At 39.9% G+C, this 18,950-nt stretch overlaps 1 protein-coding gene across 2 annotated transcripts in view; it reads right to left on the bottom strand.

Moving 5' to 3' along the window:
* Positions 1 to 18,950, bottom strand: part of kif26ba (kinesin family member 26Ba) — a 100,050-nt gene that overhangs the window by 46,428 nt on the left and 34,672 nt on the right. For both annotated transcript variants that reach the window (XM_084931140.1, XM_084931150.1), the window contains exons 4-5: positions 7,811 to 7,992; positions 376 to 580 (exon numbers count right to left, since the gene is read on the bottom strand). In XM_084931140.1, coding sequence (XP_084787266.1) covers positions 376 to 580; positions 7,811 to 7,992 — 387 coding nt within the window. The remainder of the gene's footprint in view (positions 1 to 375; positions 581 to 7,810; positions 7,993 to 18,950) is intronic.

The raw sequence follows: 18,950 nt of genomic DNA, 5'->3' as shown, positions 1-18,950 counted from the left end.
CTGCCGAACACTGGCGCCACCGGGCCCTCTGACCACCACCAGTAGGCAACAGATGAAGTGTCTATCTGCTGATGACTGACTCTGTCTGCATCTGTTTACCAAGGACACAACGACCGAGACTGTTCAAGCCGGGGCTCGAACCAGCAACCTTCCGATTACAAGGCGAACTCCCAACTCTTGAGCCACGATCGTAAACAACATGATTGATTCAAATCTTCTATCAAGAGCTCAGGTAGTGGTTTGGGGAATATTTCCTTGGCACACTCTATACCCTGTAGTACCAACTAAGTGTCATTCAAACACTACACGCTATCTGAGTGTTGTTGCTGACCATTTCCTTCCCTTTATGACCACACAACATTCTTTTACTGTTACCTTTCCAAGTCCAGGAGTATCTTTGATCTTGTTTGCTGCACGGAGGAGACAAGGTGGAGCTGGGGGAGGAGCCATCAACAGGGTGGAGCTAAAATTAGTGGGGAATAGGGGTGGGTCACATGATGGCGATGATGTCACTGTAGCTGTGAGCGCAGCCGTCTTCTGCTTCTTCTTTTTGGATGCTAAGCTCAACTTCTGAGCAGCTCTGAGAGAGAGAAAAGCAGAGAACAAAAGGAAGAAAGAGAAGGAGAGACAGCAGTCAACCTGTCACATTATTATGCTTAAACTACACTGTGACAAAGTCAAAGCAAACAGCAAATATTTTCAGGAGATGGATGGTGAAAGGAGAGGAGGGATGGGGGCACGCATGCATGCACATACAGTGTGATTCTGCACACATCCTGATCCAAAGTAAAACAAATATGCAAAACCCAACCGATATCCTTCAGCACATGCACACACAAAGTCATGAACACATGTACACACAAGCATATTCACATTGCTGTTTACATATGTAGCAGCATCTGGATGGGGAGTGGTTCATTTCCCTTCTTGCTACACGATTCCCTGCGGCATTCAGCTCAAAAGAAGCCACCAGAAATTATATTTATATATACTCTATCTCCTCTCCTCTTTCCTCTCGTTTGTAGCTTTAACTTCTAAACTTCTAAATCTCACTTTCACTCTCTTTCTCCTCTACTTCTGCTCTTGCTCTCATTTTTCTACCTGTCTGCTTCTCTCAGAACAATTGTTTCTCGTCTGAAACTTTTCTAACACTCCTCTCATGCTTCATTTCCTAGCAGAAATACCTCATATACATATATAACAGTCTGGATTTCTATATGAAGCACAGCAACTTTCACTCGTCTTTTCGTCTTTGTCAAGACAGTCGCGTCAAATCAAGTCAAATTGTTTATCTGAATGAATTTAGCTTGAAAATATACATGTTTGCTGATTTATAATGAATGTAATTATGTCATTATTAACAACTTATGAGCACCAGTCTCTGTCAAATAGCTGTTTCTACTTGGTCAGAGTCCTGTGCAAAAGACCTGTTCTACATATTCATATTTCCTAATGTATATTTAGTATATTTTTCTAAAGCCAAAGAGCTTCAATATAACCTGGGCTGAGCTTAAAGGCAGAAGAGAGGTTATGTGAGAGTCATTTTGAGAGAAAACTGAGCAAGTCTCCTAGCAAAAATGTGCTCGAGTGATTTACGTGAGCTACATTTGGATTAGTAAAGAAAGAAATTCTTGAGTTTGAGCTTTTGCTTCTTCAACTTCAATTCAACAAGCCACAACTGAAACTGGCAGATTACCTAACAGTATTAATAATGTGATACAAATTAAAGACCTCCAAAGGGCCACAGGCAGAGATTTCTGCTCAGTTTTTATTCAATCTATCTTCATATATATTTCCAAGATAATAAAAAGAGAGAAAAAGAGAATGAGAGACCTTGCACTCTGGCACGCTCTCTGTCAAAGAGCCATATTCTCACACCATTGGCTTTCAATTAACTGCGGCAGGTTACAGAAATGAGAGCAAGGGGGAGAGTCAGCGAAAAGAGAGAGAGAGACTGAGAGAGAGAGGAGAGATTCGGTGACCCGTAGAACGATGAAGCATTTCACCATTTGACTAACTCCCTGGAGATTTGGGTGGGAAGCTGTGTGTAACTGTTCCTGACTTTGAATGTGTGTGTGAATGCATACTGTTTGCAATAAACCTCCATGAGAAGACTCCTAATTGGTTTTACACTGTGTGAAAGTTAAGCTTACATACTGCAGCAAATGATTACAGGTTTTCTCATGATATCAATATAACAGTGTACTGCCCGTGTAAAATGCAGAAGATTACATAAAATGATTTACTGTGTGATAAAAGTAATAATGGCCTCAAAACTGTGGATCCATTCTGTTTATATGGTGGCATAAAATGATTTTTTTGGGGAAAAAACTATCTTGTAATTTTCACAGGAAAACAACTGTAAGAAGAAGCTGGATGAGTTGCAGGATGCGATACGACAATGATGGATTTATGCATGGTTACTCTGCTGGAGGAGGTGCCTACTTGTAGCACACAGTGCTCGTAGATGAGCATTTTTTTCTTCTTCTGTGCATAAATGCTCATTTGTGAAAGGGCTGCTTCTTGGGCAAAGGATTTATTCTTAATTCTTTTTTGTGACTGTTTTTATAATGCATCCCTTAAATCCTCCAGCCACATCAGTTTCAAAATGCACACATGCATCTATTGACATGTTTGTATCAGTGCTATTACCCTCTTATTATATCCTCTCACCCCGACTAGTTTAATCTGTGGCACAACTGAAGCATGGTGGACACGCCACCTAACTGGTGCCATTTAATGACAAGTGGCCTGGGATTTGTCTAAGTGGATCTATTTCGATCTAACCCTAAAGTGAAGGGCACTTGTTTTCCATCCATCAGCTGTTACATCCCTTCATCCTCTTTTCCTTTACCTTAATTCCTCCACTCTTCTCCGGCTTTCGCTTCCCTCCTATTACTCCAATCCCGCTCGCTCTAAACCATTCCCTATACCTTACCCTTTATTTTATTCTTCTCTCATTATTTTTTATCCTTCATGCTTTGCTGTCTTATTCTCTGCCCTCTATATAGCCACCCATCCATCCCACCATCCATTCAGCCTTCCTCACATGTATTGATTCTCTCAGCCACCCATGCCTCTCATCCTCTCGGTCCCTTGTTAAAAAGCAGCACAGGTCACAAACAGCCCAGCTAATAACATGCTGCTGCTTTTGCTTTTTTCACCCCCCTTCCTTTCACACAACTACAAACACTTTCAATTCAAATGCACACACAGCTGATTTATGGCTGCTGTCCCTCTGACTGTGTTGTTGGTTGAGTGGCTAATTACATTCTTTTTAGCAGACTGTCAGTAGAAGACGATACAGGGAGAGACAGAGAGCGATGGCGAAAGTGTGAGAGCACTGGCTAAGAGGGACAGGAGACTGGCTTTACCGACGTTATCTATTGACACGTACATGCAATCCACGACTGACACACTCCTTGCTCTCAATTAAGACATTGCCATATAATCTGCAGTGTATTATCACTTCTTTTTGCACATCTTTTTGTTCTTCTTCTTTTGGCTGCTCCCTTTTTGGGTTGCCACAGATGACTCTCCTCTTCCATATCAGCCTATCATTGTCCTCTGTCACACCAACCCTCTGTGGTTTTTCCACTTGTCCTTCTGCCTGGCAGCTCCATGTTCAACATTGTTTCCCCATTATAGCCACCATCCCTCCTCTGCACATGTCCAAACCATCTCAGCCTTACCTCTCACCACCTGAGCTCTCCCTCTGATATACTCACTCCTAATCGTGTCCATCCTGGTCACTGCCAATAAAAACCTTAACATTTTCAGCTCAGCCACCTCCAGCTTGGCCTCCTGTTTTTTTTATTAGTGCCTCCATCTCCAAATTATACATCAAAGCAGGTCTCAGTACCATCTTGTAAACCTTCCCTTTCACCCTTGCTGCTATCGTTCTGTCACAAATCACCCTAACACTCGCTCCACCCACTCTACCCTGCCTGCACTGTCCGTTGCTTTAGATGACTAACCCAGGCGACTGTATTAGCACCCAAGGCTGCATTATAAAATATTAATACACATTGTGTTCAAGTCAAGACATGAAGACAAGTCAAGTCAGTTCATTTGTATAGGTCAATGGAAAGACGATGAATGAATTTATGATGTCTGCTGCTCTTCTGTATTGTGTCTCCTAACCAAGCAACCATCCAAAGCCTCCTTTGTTAAAATGCCCACCTTCAGCTATGAAATGAAGAATATGTAGCTTCTGCTACACAGAAAAAAATGCATTTTACATAAAGGTCTATAGAGGTTTCCAAGGTCATACACTGCTTATTAGTTCATTAGCTCATGATCTTTGTTTGCCTGAAGGATATATAAAGAGTTTTAGCACTACGCCTCGTTTCAGTGTGTTAATAATATGGTGTGTTAAATCACTGTTTGCAAGCTGTCGGGCCTTAAACGGATGGAATGAAAGGCAAGAATGTGGGCTAGTGACGACACTTGAGAGCAAATAAGCCTCTTCCTCCATATGTCAAAATAAAAGTTTAAAACACACACGAGAAAAACAGAAACCATAAAATGTGGTCCCAAAGTGAGACAGCTGATATGTTAATTTGTTTACCACTATACGCCTATTTTAATCATCAATCAACCATTGTGATCGGTGTCTAATTGGTCCCAAGTTAACATTTGATGGAGCACTTCTTTTTAAAGAATACAGAAGAGAGATAGTGAGATGTAAATGAGACAGCCCCCCCAGTCTCACTGCTATCCTCCATCCAAAATAACAACGCCCTACCAATTCACCAATTCACCTGGGACCTATTCATTTAATCGGCTACCTCCAGCACACACACACACACACACACACAGCCAGCCAAAATCCCCAAAGATCCAATCCCCGGAGCATGCAGTAAAAAATTCCTTCACTGATAGAAACTCCCTTCCCCCAGTGACTAAGAGCATGCACACACCACCGCATGTCTCTATCCTCTGGCCCAGCAACCCTCTGGGGACAATGCAGCACAGGGAAGATGTAGTGCTACTGCGTGAGTGTGACATATTCACAGACAGATTGCTATTAATGAAAGATATTACTCACATGCACATTAGGAAAGGTAAAGGAAAGGTCAATGTAGAAACTGAGAAACTGTTAATAAAACGGGGAGAACAGGAGAGTTGTGAAAGAACAATAGGAGAGGAAGGAAGGGGATAGAGGAAGAAGAGAGCAATTAAGGGAGAGAGAAAAGAGAGGCGACAGAAAGAGGAGGCTGAAGGAAGATAGGGGATCAGGTGAGTGGAGATATAGTGGACACAGGGATTTTGCCATGTGCAGACAGTGAGCAAGGGGGAAATTGTGTGCGTGTATACCTGTGTGTGTGTCTGTGTGTCTGATAAGAGTGTCTGTATGCAGTTCACATCTGAGAGTAAAGACCAAGATAGGCAAAGGATTTACCACCACTGCATGGCTGCATCCACTGAAGGTAAACACACACAGAGTCAAAAATCAAAGGTGACACCAGGTGAGCACATTGGTATTTCTCTGCCAATTAAACCGAATTCCTTCACAGACACAAAATACACAAATAAAACAGACCCACTGACACTGACATCTACAAACACATCCCGGCAAACCATTAAACAAACTGGATTCTTTCACTTACAAGGTTCACGCTCATAAATTGACCAAAGACAGCTGGCTTTATGTTTGTAATGTCAACCAGATGTGCGTGGGTTTGTGTAAAATGGCCTTGATACTCGGCAGTTCATGGGGTCAAAGAAGGGAGTGCGTGCATGTGTTTGGGTGTCTTCCAGTACAATTTACGACCGGTTGCTAGTGCTTTGAAAGACAGACAGCATTATGTCTGCACCACTGATGCCCGACACTTATATATCAAACACAGGCACACACATTTCATTATCTGCAGATTTAGAGGGGAGAAGACGCGTGTGAGTGAGTGAGAAGGAAAACCATCAGTATCATTTAAAATGTGATTTAAAGCAGCTCATTAGATACGACATCTCAGCAATGCTTCAGACACTGTGACACACTCATGGTGCGGTGTCACCCATGAATAATTTACTCGTTCATTTTGAGCTTGCCATGTTTTTTCATCAATAATTTACCCATATTACCCGTGTCTTATTTATGTTGTGCTGCTCTGCATTTCTCCAGATTTGATTACACAGTTCATCGAAGACTGATGACTGGATCGTTGATAGACACACAACCCAACCAAGAGATAAGTGAGTACTCTTTTGTGCATTATACTGTATAATAGTATTCCATTTTTTCATCACCTTTATCTTACAATAAGATTATTTGTCAGCCCATTATTTTAATTCCTCCTGCTTCATTGAACCAATTGAGAATAAAGAGGCGACGACCTGAATGAGGGGATTTCTGGACCTTTAAACTCAGAACAAACTAAACTAAATGATGAGACTTGTATAAATGAACTAATGAGTTTGCCATTTCTGTGCAACAATAAATCTACTACTCTACAAAATGCCACTGAATCCCAAGAAAGTGATGGTTGTGCGATTAAATGAAATCGGTAGTGCTGTGAGTAGGGCTGCCACAAACAATTATTTTGATAGTCGACTAGTCACCGATTATTTTTGCGACTAGTCGACTAATCAGATCATGCATCCATTGGACGTAAAATGTACAGCTTATTGCACCAGCACGCATGTGCTCTTATATAAATATCATTAGCTTACAGCTTGAAGTGTTTAAGGTATGTGCTAACTAAAAATAAAGACAATATGATAGTTTATTAAAGTTTAATGAAATCTGCAGATTGTTTCGTTGGAGTTTAATAAACTCAGTCTCGTCTGCTCCTTGCTATCTAAAATATAACAGGACACCGGAGTATATTCTCGAGCATCTCACACTTCTGATAATCAGCTGTCTGCTTATTCAGCTGTGTAAAAACTATAACTTTATTTCTCAGCCAAACCGATTTACTCAGGAACAAATAAAATACTAAAAAAAAGCCAAACAATAACATTTTTAAGTTATCTAAGTGACTTATATATCATGTTTAACCTGAGTAACGAAAGACGGCGGTGGCTTTGAAAACGATTTGCAGGGAGTCCGGTGTTCTCACGGGCTCTAATGAGCCTTGAACCTTGGCTAACTATCGAGCTAGTGGGTAACAGACGTCTCCGAAAACGTCGGAGCGCTTTTGAAAATATGTGGTGTCTTGATAAACTGAGCAGATATTTGAGGTTTACACAGCTCCATTCTCGCCTGAAAATATGTTAAACTTTATTTTGTGACCCAAAGAGAATAATAAGAGTAATATTAAAACTAACTAGCTGCCGCCATTGTTGGCAACTGCGCTGGGCCGCGCTATGAATTCTGGGACACAGCTTCTTCTTCTTCGGGGTTTAACGGCAGCTGGCATCCTTGTACATGCAGTACTGCCATCTTCTGTTTCAGTCCGTTATTACACTCTTAAATCCTACTACTTATTCCTGCGTCTTTTGTGATCTTACAAAGCTTCAAACGACGCGTTGACTATTAAATTCGTCGTCGACGATTTTAATAGTCGACGTAATCGTGACTAGTCGACTAATCGTGGCAGCCCTAGCTGTGAGTATGCAGATTCCTTGGCTTTCCGTGCTTGTGATTTGTCATGTTTAGTCAAGCTTTAGTCAAATTTAAATACAAAAGAACAAACGCAGCAGATGTTCAGATATATTTACAGCTCTGGAGAGAAATTTAATACTGCACCTGATCATCTGATCATGTTTAATTACAATGCCTGCTTGTTGGAATGATTCGTGGAGTGTACGGATCAGATGAGAGAGGTGATCTTCTTGGCTTTCACTCACTGCGTAAAGTGAATCTTACCTGGCAAAGAAAGAGGCAGCAGCGGAGGTGGCAGTCGCTGCTGTGGTGGTTGCAGCTGGAGTGTGAGAGGGAGAGTTTGTATGTGATGATGAATTTGTGTGTGAGGGCGAGTGTGTGTTGTAGCGGTTCAGGGCAGCTTCGGTAATTCCCTCTCTGGAGACTTCTGAGATCATCTGGGAGATCTGATGAGAGAGAAAGACTTTTTACTATAATTGACAAAACCAACAAGAGTTAAATAATAAATAAAAATACTAATTAATTAACAATATCCACAGGGCCTGGAGACTTAGACACTGTTGATGGGAACTTCACATTTCATTACATGATAAATTATGCAGTAGGAATGAGACAATTTCTAATTTTTGGGAAGCACTGCTCCGAGGCTGGTATTAATGTGTTGCTGTCACACACAGAAATTATGAGTTTAGTGGAGACTGGACAAAATTTCATAGAGATTTGGAAAGATTGTGTGCAATTAACAACGTTAGTGTTAACAGTGAGCGCTAACAATAATTTTCACAGCAGTAGCTGAAATGTGAAAATGTAAAAACCCATCAAAGACACAGTGAAAGAGAACAAGAACAGACGACTGAAGGAAAATCAGAAACAAAGACTGGCAGCAAAGTCAGTATTTGCTGCTCCCTTCTCCCACCCAGTCAGACGTGATAAGACTTTGTCTCATGAATACTTTGATTGTGCTAAGTTTGTGCATGTACTTCATGACAAACAAACTGCACACACACACACGACTGCTATTTATCTCTACCCTTGTCTTTTCCGGATGGTCAGATATGAGAACACAGTCTGGTTTTCCCCACCCATTTTGTTTCCTGTTGAAGGATAACTTATTGCATGTCCCTGTGTGTGTGTGTGTGTGTGTGTGTGTGTGTGTGTGTGTGTGTGTGTGTGTGTGTGTGTGTGTGTGTGTGTGTCTGTGTGTCTGTGTGTACAGAAAACCTCTCTAGTGATCAAAGTGAACCAGCAGCAGAATGTTGTCTGCATCCTAAACAGACATAAACAAAGAAACAAAGACATTCTCTCCTTGGTTTCTTTCTTTCAACCTCATGTATACTTTTGTCAGATCGACCCTTCCTTCTTCTCCTCGCTATTCCCTGTTTTTATTAATAATCTTAACATATCTAGCTGCATTCTCTCCGCAGGGTTGTTCTGCCATCATAAGCTATATCCATAATTGTGATTTATTATTAGATCAACGCTTGTACCATTTGCGTTTTATTAGACAGAAGAAAGACAGATGGATAAAAAGTACTCATAATGCTCTAAATAAATTACATTTGCTTTCTTGACTGAGTTACTGTTTTTATCAAGTGCACAAGACAAACTTGATGTAATGTGTATCATACAGAATCTGGAATGATTATTTAACAGGAACCAATTCCACCTCAACTTATTGAGGTGGAATGGTTGCTAAAATAGTTACTTTAGCGCTCCTCTTGGAGTGGCAGTAAGTCTTTTTACTTCTGATAACTACAAAAAATACATTTACATAGCTAACCTGCCATATCTAATCAGTTAGATATATTAGATATCTAATGTTTTGTTTCAGGGTTCACATGTTATCTGTGGAAACTTTTCAAGCTATCTTACAGCAGTACATTTCTGCACTGTGTTGTCATGTCCATCACAAAAAATTGATGTACTTGCTTGAGACAAAAAATAAGTATGTCTTTATTTCTCTCTTTCTCTTTCTCTCTCTCTCACTCTCACTCCCTCTCTCTCTCTCTCTCTCTCTCACACACACACACACACACACACACACACACACACACACACACACACGTGTATGTATATCATTGTGGGGACAACTCATTGATATAATGCTTTCCCTAGCCGCTTACCCTAACCTTACCCAACCATAAAAAATGAATGCCTAAAATTGACCATAACCTAATTGTAACCCTGACACTAAAACCACATTTCGAGTCTCAAAAATGCCTTCAAACTCGTGACCGGTATTTTGGTCCCCACAAGGGCTGTCGGTCCTCACAAGTATAGTAAACTTCCAATTTTTGGTCCCCACGAAGATGTTAATACCCACACACACACACACACACACATTAAGAAGAACTGATATAGCACAATTAACTGATTTGAATGTGAGTTTGCCACAGCTGCATGTACTCTATGCCGTATGTGTTTATGGGTTTGTGTGTTAAAGCAAATCATTCATGACACAGATATGGATTATTGATTATAGTTCTTTATGTGCTGCCTACAGCAAGACAGCAAAGCACCTAAATCATGACCACACACTCCAATAAAGGAATTATAGCTTTTGTGTGTGTTAATGTAAGTCCCTTTGAATATGTCTATATGTGCTCTTGCCATGCGTGTCTCTGCATATGTGTGTACCTGTGCGCTTAAATCAGCTCCAACGTATTTATATTTATTGCTGAGGGCTCCTGGGGTCCAAGTTCACCACCTGCTGCCTTGATAAATTACCTATTGTAAATGAGATGCCTCTATAGTTTATATACCACACACCTTTGTACATTTACAGCTGCTTCAAAAGCTCTGACCTGGCTTGGTGCTCCTGCATTATTAAACGAGCTGCGAACATATGAAATGAAGGTCCAGCGAGCTACAGGACTACCTGTGCTTTTGTGCTGGCTACTCATAAATTCTGATGAATAAAATAAGGAAAACTACTAACACAATGTAAAAAAAAAACCCACTGTCCCACACAATGTTATTATGCAAGCTAGGTGGTTTAATAATGTATAGCTTTGAGTGCTGGTGCTGCAGTTCAGACCACCAAGGCTGGACAGACATAGAGACACCAGTTTATAGCCTACAGTCACTGCATATGATTTAAGAGTCCACAGCTATGATACTGGCTCAGGGAGATTCTACTGAGAGTGTGCAATGTGTTTAGTGGTGCTATGATCTAAAAGCCTAAATCATGGAAACATGTTGACAATGGCAGTGCTAATGTGTAGCAGGTTAATGTTAATGTTAGTGTGGGTAAACACAAGTATAGCTGAGGCTGGTAAAAATGTCCCTTTTGCACTTATCCAATCTCACCTCTCACCAAATGTGGTGTGTCTTTGTTCAGGTTAGGCATTGCTCTTCTTTTACTAAATTAGTGCTCAGGTGACCTGTAAGTTTTGGCCAGACATGCTGGCATTAACAGGAAGAAAGTTCTTTCAGGCGACCATTTAACTTTTAAAGCAGATCCTTTCTTTAAAATATTGTCATGTTGCAATACCATTTACACTTTACTGCCATTCACACTAATCACAGCAAAGCCCCTGACTATCACCAAATGTGGTATAGCTGAGCTGTTTGCACTGATGTTCTTTGTAATCTACCCTTTTCATTAACATGTAATTTCCAAAAAGCAGCAAATTCCAGAGCTAAAGTAACAGTGAAAGTGCCTTTCCTCAAGTTGCCACCTAAGGCTGGCTATAAAAGTGAGTCAATCCTTGGACATTCCTGTTAAAATGCCCAACTTTACAACGGAAATGATATGTTTATAGCCTGGTATTAAAAAAGGTTATTGTCTGTGTAGCTAATTTCCTCCCTTTGTAGCAGCTGCATGTATTTTAAGGTCTAAGCATCACATAATCTACTAGTTTGCTCTCTCCACGTCTGAGGATTTTTATGTTGTCCATCTGAACCTCTCCTCTTAATTGGCTCACACTCTTGGGTTTGCTTGGTTCAGCTCACTGTCTGGTCTCAGCAACTGTTAACAACAGCATTATACTTCTGTCCTCAGCCTCCACACCTTTTTTGTAGCTGACTGTGTGTTCTCTTGTGTTACATCTAAGACTTTGCCAAGTGCTGTTATTGGTTTGTAATGGGATTTTGTGTGTGTGTGTGACTGCATCTGTGCAAATAGACTAATTCAGTTTTATTGTACCACTGAAGCAGAAGCAGTGAACTACCTTTTCTTTTACACAATTTTCTCATCTGTTTCTCAGAAGACGGATCTGTTTCTTTAGTTATTTTGCACTTGATGCAATCGCAAGTAAATTTCTTTCAGTTATTGTAACCTTTCTTTTTACATGCGCATGGCTGAATAAATATTACATTTGAAATTGTGACACTCTGAACTGGCAGCTGAGGCAGGACCCTCCTTTATATCTTTCCGTTGTGCTTCCTCATGTCTAGACAGAGCTGTAACAGAGTCTGAGCTTTGACTGACAGGTGCACAGATGTAGGCAGCTGTAGCTGATATCTGTCTGCTAAGCTTCACCTCTTGAACTCGTCCTCTTGTGTTGTTAGTGTCATTTATTTGAATTAACTCCTAATTATTAATCAAACATTTACTATTAATTAACTACTAATTAAACTACTGTCAGGGCTAAAATTATCATGAGATTTCAACAGTTTTGCTGTGTTTCTCTGTAGCAGTGGTGTGGTAATGGGTGCCTTATCTCTGTCATTAAGCCAGCCACTATTTGAGAGCTGTCATATTAATCCTACATGAGTGCTGCGCATACAGAAAATTGATGGTCACCTGGCTAAAGCATTTACATAGCATTTTGGATAAAGTACTCATTAAAGTAAATTATGTCCCATTCAGATTTCCCCACAGGACACAAAGGCTGAGCTGCTGTCTCTATACTTTACAATAAATTAGGTTATCCTACATTGAATGAAACTTTAATGATTCCTGTGGGGATATTAGGTCACAGCAGCAGATAAAAGGATATAGATAACAGCAGGACAAATTGAGATGACTGAGGATAATGCAACAGCCAGAGGTGAAAATAATGCAGCTAATCAATGAAAAACACAGCATCTGACTGTGTTTTTACAAAATAACCTGATCCTATGACTGTATCAGTCAATGCGGGACTTTGACAAATGTGATATTAGATTTTCCAGGTTATTAAATTAAAAAAAAATACAATAGCACACTATACTTCTGTAACTTTCACACTTTTCCTCTATATTATTTCAGTAATCCACATCTCTCACTCCCCTCTCGGAAAACAATAAAAGCTGACCAATTCATCTTCATTACATCACAAACACCATTTCCCCAGCATTTACCTTACTCATCAGTCTCTCTTATTTTATTCTTTCTCATATTACAGGCGCCCAACATACAATCTGCACCTTCAGTTTTGTATAAGGGGAATAGAAATTGTGTGTTGTGTGTCCACACGCGCGTGTGGTCCTGTCTGATCTTATCGGTGCAATAAACACAATCTGTAAAACCATCTAAGCACTTACTTGAGTGGTTTGGCGGAAGAGAGAAAGAGGCCGCTTGTTCAAAATTAAAGTGGGGGAGGAAATGCGAAAAAATAAAGAAGTGAGCACACGGAGAAGGATGTTTATTTATTTCTCACAGAGGTGGTAGAGTTACAGAAGCAGGAGTTTATGTGTCAAACTATGAAGGAAAAGAAAGTAAGCTTGGAGGAAACAGAAACCCAGTCATGAAACGTAGGCAATACATAAAGGGAAATGACAGAAATGGATGTTGAGAGGGAGTAAATTATCGATATATTTGTAAACCTGAATCCTTAACACCCATAATGAGGCAAGGGGGTTAAAGGCTCAAGTGTCCTTAATGTCAAAGGGCAAGAAAATATTGGAAACACATTTTTAATGTAGTAAATTTGACGCCAGAGTTGTTCTACTCTGATGTAGGTGTTCCTAATAATTTGGCCAGAGAATGCATGAGCGATAGAAAGTGTGTGAGAGAAGGAGAGAGGAGATGAAAATGAGATCTGCTTAGTTATATGATATATTACATAATCAAATCAGAAACACAGAAACACTGTCAAGGCTACATACAAGAGGCCAGTATGTTGAAAGTGAAAACCAGTTAAAAGAACAGAAAGTAAACTGAGAGGAATGTAGGTTTATTTTATACAGGAAAACATATAATATGAAGACTATTAGCTGTGCTTACTCTCTATCAAGCTCTGACATTTAAAGGTAAGAGCTGCCTCTTCTCTTTCCACCCAGTAGGACTTTGCCATATCATACCACACTAGATAATACCAGCCTAAATCTGTACACGATATAGAAGTGTCATATTGTGATATCAGTCATATAGCAATGCCATGCATTTATCTTCTCAAGGACACACGACACAAGCCCAAAAATGTCTGAAAGTGAGAGCAGCATGTCAGCTGCTGCTGCTAATTAATACCTAAAGAGGGAGTCACTTTAACAGGAGGGAAGTGGTTTGGCTACCCCCAACAAAGCATAATACTTCGTAAAATGTGCAAGAACACGGTTCCTGTTAAGGTAGCAACAACAATCTTCCTTCATCTGTTGATATGCGAACAGCTGCTTATGTGCGACCCAAAATTAAACAAATAAAATGACTGAGCATCGCTGGAGCACTCACTAGTTACACTCCATATGGTGGATGTAAATCACAGATGCAGTTACATGGTGAAAAATGAGTTCTGTAAATAAAAAGCTATAGGCAACAGTATTAGGCCGTTATTTATGGTGGCCCTGAGAGGCCAAACGGACTGCAATTTAAGAAAACACCAGCAATTAAAAAAAATGCTGCAAAAGCACACAAAACACAACGGTATTAGGAAAAACGACAATGGAATTAGGAAAAAACAGATTTCCAAAAACACAAGGGGAGTCTTTCTGGGGAGACAATAATGCGACGGTCTAATTGCAGGAACCAAAATATGCTAAGAATTGCACTGGAAGACACTTAAAAGAAGTGGAGGATCTATTTTGTGTTTTGTGAGGAAAGAAAAGATGAGAGGTAAGTGTGTTAGCCTAACTATTAGCCTAAATATCCATCATCAGTATTATATGAATCATGATTAAAAAAAAAACGCCTACCATGTTTTGGGTTCCTCCAACTGGTCCGTCGGGTTATTGTCTCCCCAGAAACACTTCCCTTGTGTTTTTTCCTATTTCTGTTTTCGTTTTTCCTATTTCCGTTGTGTTTTGTGTGCTTTTGCAGCGTTTTTCTTATTGCTGGTGTTTTCTTAAGTTGCAGTCCGTTTGGCCTCTCAAGGCCTCTGTAGTTATTGTATAATTTCATTTAAAAGTCCCTGGGATAACATTCCCTAGGCTACTTTGTGCTTACATTTGACTTATGTTCTGTCACTACTACTTTATTGTAATGCTTCTTCTACTGTTGGCAACTTTTTTGTAATATCTTCATATATGTTACTGGAAATTTGCTTGAAATGTTATGATATCATTTTGAGGCTCTATTGCCCACTCCTACCATCCAGATTTACACAGTAGGTCAAACCTTCAGTTCACAAACTTCTTTAATGTGTAGACCAACTATTATTATAGTCTGGCAAAAAAAACATATTTTATACAAAACAATATGATTGCAAGTGTGTTCTTTATTCGACATCCTGTTTCTCTCAGATAAACTGAAACAATCCATACACAATAGGCGCAACAGATTCACGGTAAATTAGAAAAGCTAATCTAACCACTGTTGGAATCACACAGAGGCGCACACAGAGGCGCACACACCACACTGTATAAACCTGTTTTCAATTAGCTGCTTGAAGGACAGCACGAGGGCAGAGGTAATGTTGGATTAGCGTTTTCATGCTAGAGAGAGGAGTGAGACACACAGATATATTCCACCAAAACACTCCCATAGCAAGCCTGCAGAGCTAAAGTGAGCCTTTGATATGGACGTGATTTTTATAGACAGTTTGGTTTGTCGCAGAATGAGAAGCTCTGTCTACAAACTAATTAAAGGACCACATGTCACTGAACTCTGCTTTTAATTTAGAGGCTCAGACATTTACTTCAGACACTGAGCAACTTATAAAAACATAAATAAATAAAAACCTTTAGACCATTATATGTTACTGGTCACCTTTTTCCCTTACAACAATATAGATCCATCAAAGTTAAAAATTATAAAACTGAAAAAGGTAGTGTAATTGCCCCAACTTTTAAGTCCTTTTGTTATTCAAGATTTTAAAATTGTGATTTTTATTAAAGCTTTTCTCTCTTTAGGTTTTATGATTTTCTTGTAGAAACTGACTGGTGGCACTCGTAGGGATCATTTCATCATTTTGATCCACAAAACCCACAATTTTTATGTGTCTGCACACAGAGCCTGACAGAGCCCACCTCTGTAGACCACCTTTGTGAGATCCATCTCCAAACAGAGTTTTAGATTTTGTTGATAGCTACAGCGAAGAAAGCCTAGCTAGTCTGAACTTCATTTGTAGCATACTCTTCTGGCCTTTTGTGCAGCATTTTGGATTTCTTCCCTTAGGGTGGATTTTGAATGGGCTCTGTTATTTTGTTTTACTTTATCTCCCAACTAAAGGCGTGTTTTCAGTTTATTCCATTCCTCAAGTCCGCACTGAGTCCTCAGCCTGTAACTTATGACATACAGTCAGTGCACTTAAAAAGTTAGTCAGTCTACCAGCGCAGAGCAAGTCTACAAGACTGAACTTGGCTAAATAAAAAGTGTGTTAATCAAGAATATAACATTATCTGTCCATGTGAAAATGTCTGTTGTTGCCATCTATGTTGAGGGTGAGCAGAAACATGACCCAAATGCAGGGCGCGCACACAAAACAGTGTAATGTAAAATCTGACCTTTTGAGTCAGGAGACAAAGTCTATAAAAATAACCCAAACATAACAAAATTCAACAGCTTTAAATAGCAAAACAAATGCAAGGGAGACAGACACTCTGCTTGGGGATATATAAATATACATTGCTATACAAGAGGTAATTAGGGATGGTGAAAAAGCCTGTGGTAAAAGGATGCAGCTAAACCTAAGAAAATGACAAAGGAAGTAAAGTGAGATAAAAATCCCAACAGCTACCAAAATAAAACATGAAGTAAGCCACAACTGAACTAAGAAACAGAGACAAGACTGATGGAGGGACAGGAAGTGAACAGAGGGAAGAACTAAGAACTGGAGACTCAACAAAGAAAAAAGAAATCATAAAACATACTCAAAGCAAAATGAACTATGAACTCACAGAAAATTCAAAACCATGGCTCCATAACACAGGCACCATTACAGCCTAGTAAAGAAATCCCACTTGTTTTCACTGAATTCGTGTCTCCTTTTGTCCTGGACTTCCCATGGAACTGAAAAACAATCCTAATAAATATAAAACGTGGCAGCAGTCACCTCTTAGACTGCTGACCCAGCAAGAATTTTATGTCAGCTATGCCGGCAGACAGGCGGCTTCTTTTCTCTGTCTACCTACAACCGCTCCCTCCCTCTCTCAATTCATCTCTTGTTGTGCGACCCCTGACTAGAGACTTTACTGGAGATTTTAATAATTAAAATGAATTAAACCAATAATTCACTTTAATGCGCTGTTGTGAGTAATGTTCCTGAACAATGGGACACACGATTCTCATAAATCCCACTGATTCCTGCTGCAGCATTTGAGCACAGAAATGCTTTACAATCCCTGCTGTCAATCTACGTGTTTGTTGTCTCCCTCACTTTGCTGAAGAGCGCGAGCATGTTGGAGGAGAATTCTCATTTGGCCTGCATTCAATCATCTCCTATTGTAAGACCCAATGAAAGCTCCACTGATGCTAAAACATGAAGCTATGGCTCTGTTTTGTCCTGCAAGCAGCAAAGCAGATCAAATTCTCAGGCAAAGAAGAAATGCAGAGTTTGTCTACATCTCCCTGCAAACCCTTATGTCCCAGAATTAAGATTGTCAAAACATAGTGATGTTAAAATGTCACGTGCGACGGCTTATTATCGCTTGTGTCCTGCTTTAAACCTTCTCTTCATCATTCTGCTCTTTAAATCTAGTCTCTCTTCATTTCTTCATCTTTATGTCCAATTTTCATTTTCTTGATTATGTCTCCATTCAGCTCCTCCCCCCATCTCCTTCTCTAGCAGGCGTTAGTCTAAATGAGGGTGATTTATTATCGCGTTTCTCCTTTCCTACTGAAGCACCATTACTGCAGACGCCTCGCCAGAAACACACAGGCTCACTAGGATTTTACAATTCCCAGCGCACATACTAATTCATATACAGAATACAGAATGAGCTCATGTAAAGAAGTTCCTACACATCTACACAGAGCTTCAAAATACGCCGTTTGCACACAATGATGTGCAAGTATGCATGCTGGCTGACACACTCTTATAGCCCAAACCCTTTGCAGACACAACAAGGCACACTCACACACAAATATACTCAAAAATGTATCTAAATGCAAATTACAAAACAGACAAAAAGTAGCCTGAAGGGAATGTATGTGGTAAACACTTTTAAAGGATTTAAATTTTGGACAGCCAGGATTAGCATTACCAATTTAGCATCTGACCCAATGTCAAGTACGTTATAATCTTAAGCAATGTCCATATTTTCTTTCCTGAATTTTATGATAGTGGTAAAATAAAATGTGCATCTGAACCAAAATGTTTTTATAAGATTACAGGGATCTTTATCTCTGACCACCAAAATCTAATCTGTTCATGGTTGAGTCGAAGTGAACGTTTGTGAACAGTTTGTAGAATTTCCTTTGTTCAGGCAGCTTTCAAAGGACTGAGATGTGCATACACATGAATGGAGAAACAACAAACGTGACGCAGGCACATAAAAAGCAAAACACCTTCCTGCTTTCATGCTGGCTAAGTTGAAATCAAAGAAAATCTTTTAAGTGGAGCACGGTCAAAAAAGCAACATGAAACGATGAAACTATGAAATGATGTGTAAAATTGAAGTAGCGGATGAAAAAAGTGATGCAAACTGCCCTGAACACCATGTTTGAACAGTTTATTGAACATAAAGCTGGTGTATAAATGTACATATGATGTGAAATATCTGATTTTTTTTTCACAGTCTCACAATAGTGAAGAATTCTTCCAAAGACTCCTGGATCGTTATCCAGATCAACTCAAAAACATTAATGACTTCTTCTTTGACCCTGCGATAGACTGGCGACCTGTCCAGGGTTTACCCCGCCTCTCGCCCTAATACAGCTGGGATAGGCTCCAGCCCACCCTGATAAGGATGAGCAGAAGAGAATAGATGGCTGGACGGACTTCTAGGTTGAGCCAAGCCCCCACATGTGCTGGAATCTTCATGCATAACTTTCTGCACAATCCTGCTAACAGACAGACAAACCTAAACCTCATAACCTAAAAGAAAATTAACGCCTTTTTATTTTCTGAGAAAATGAAATTTAGCAAAAGAGAAACGCTCTTTC

The sequence above is a fragment of the Perissodus microlepis genome, chromosome 1, assembly GCF_051167445.1.
Source record: "Perissodus microlepis isolate ML-2025 ecotype Zambia chromosome 1, ASM5116744v1, whole genome shotgun sequence".
Classification (NCBI taxonomy): Eukaryota; Metazoa; Chordata; class Actinopteri; order Cichliformes; family Cichlidae; genus Perissodus; species Perissodus microlepis.
Note: the sequence above shows the minus strand (reverse complement) of the source record. Positions and strands in the feature narration are given on the sequence as shown.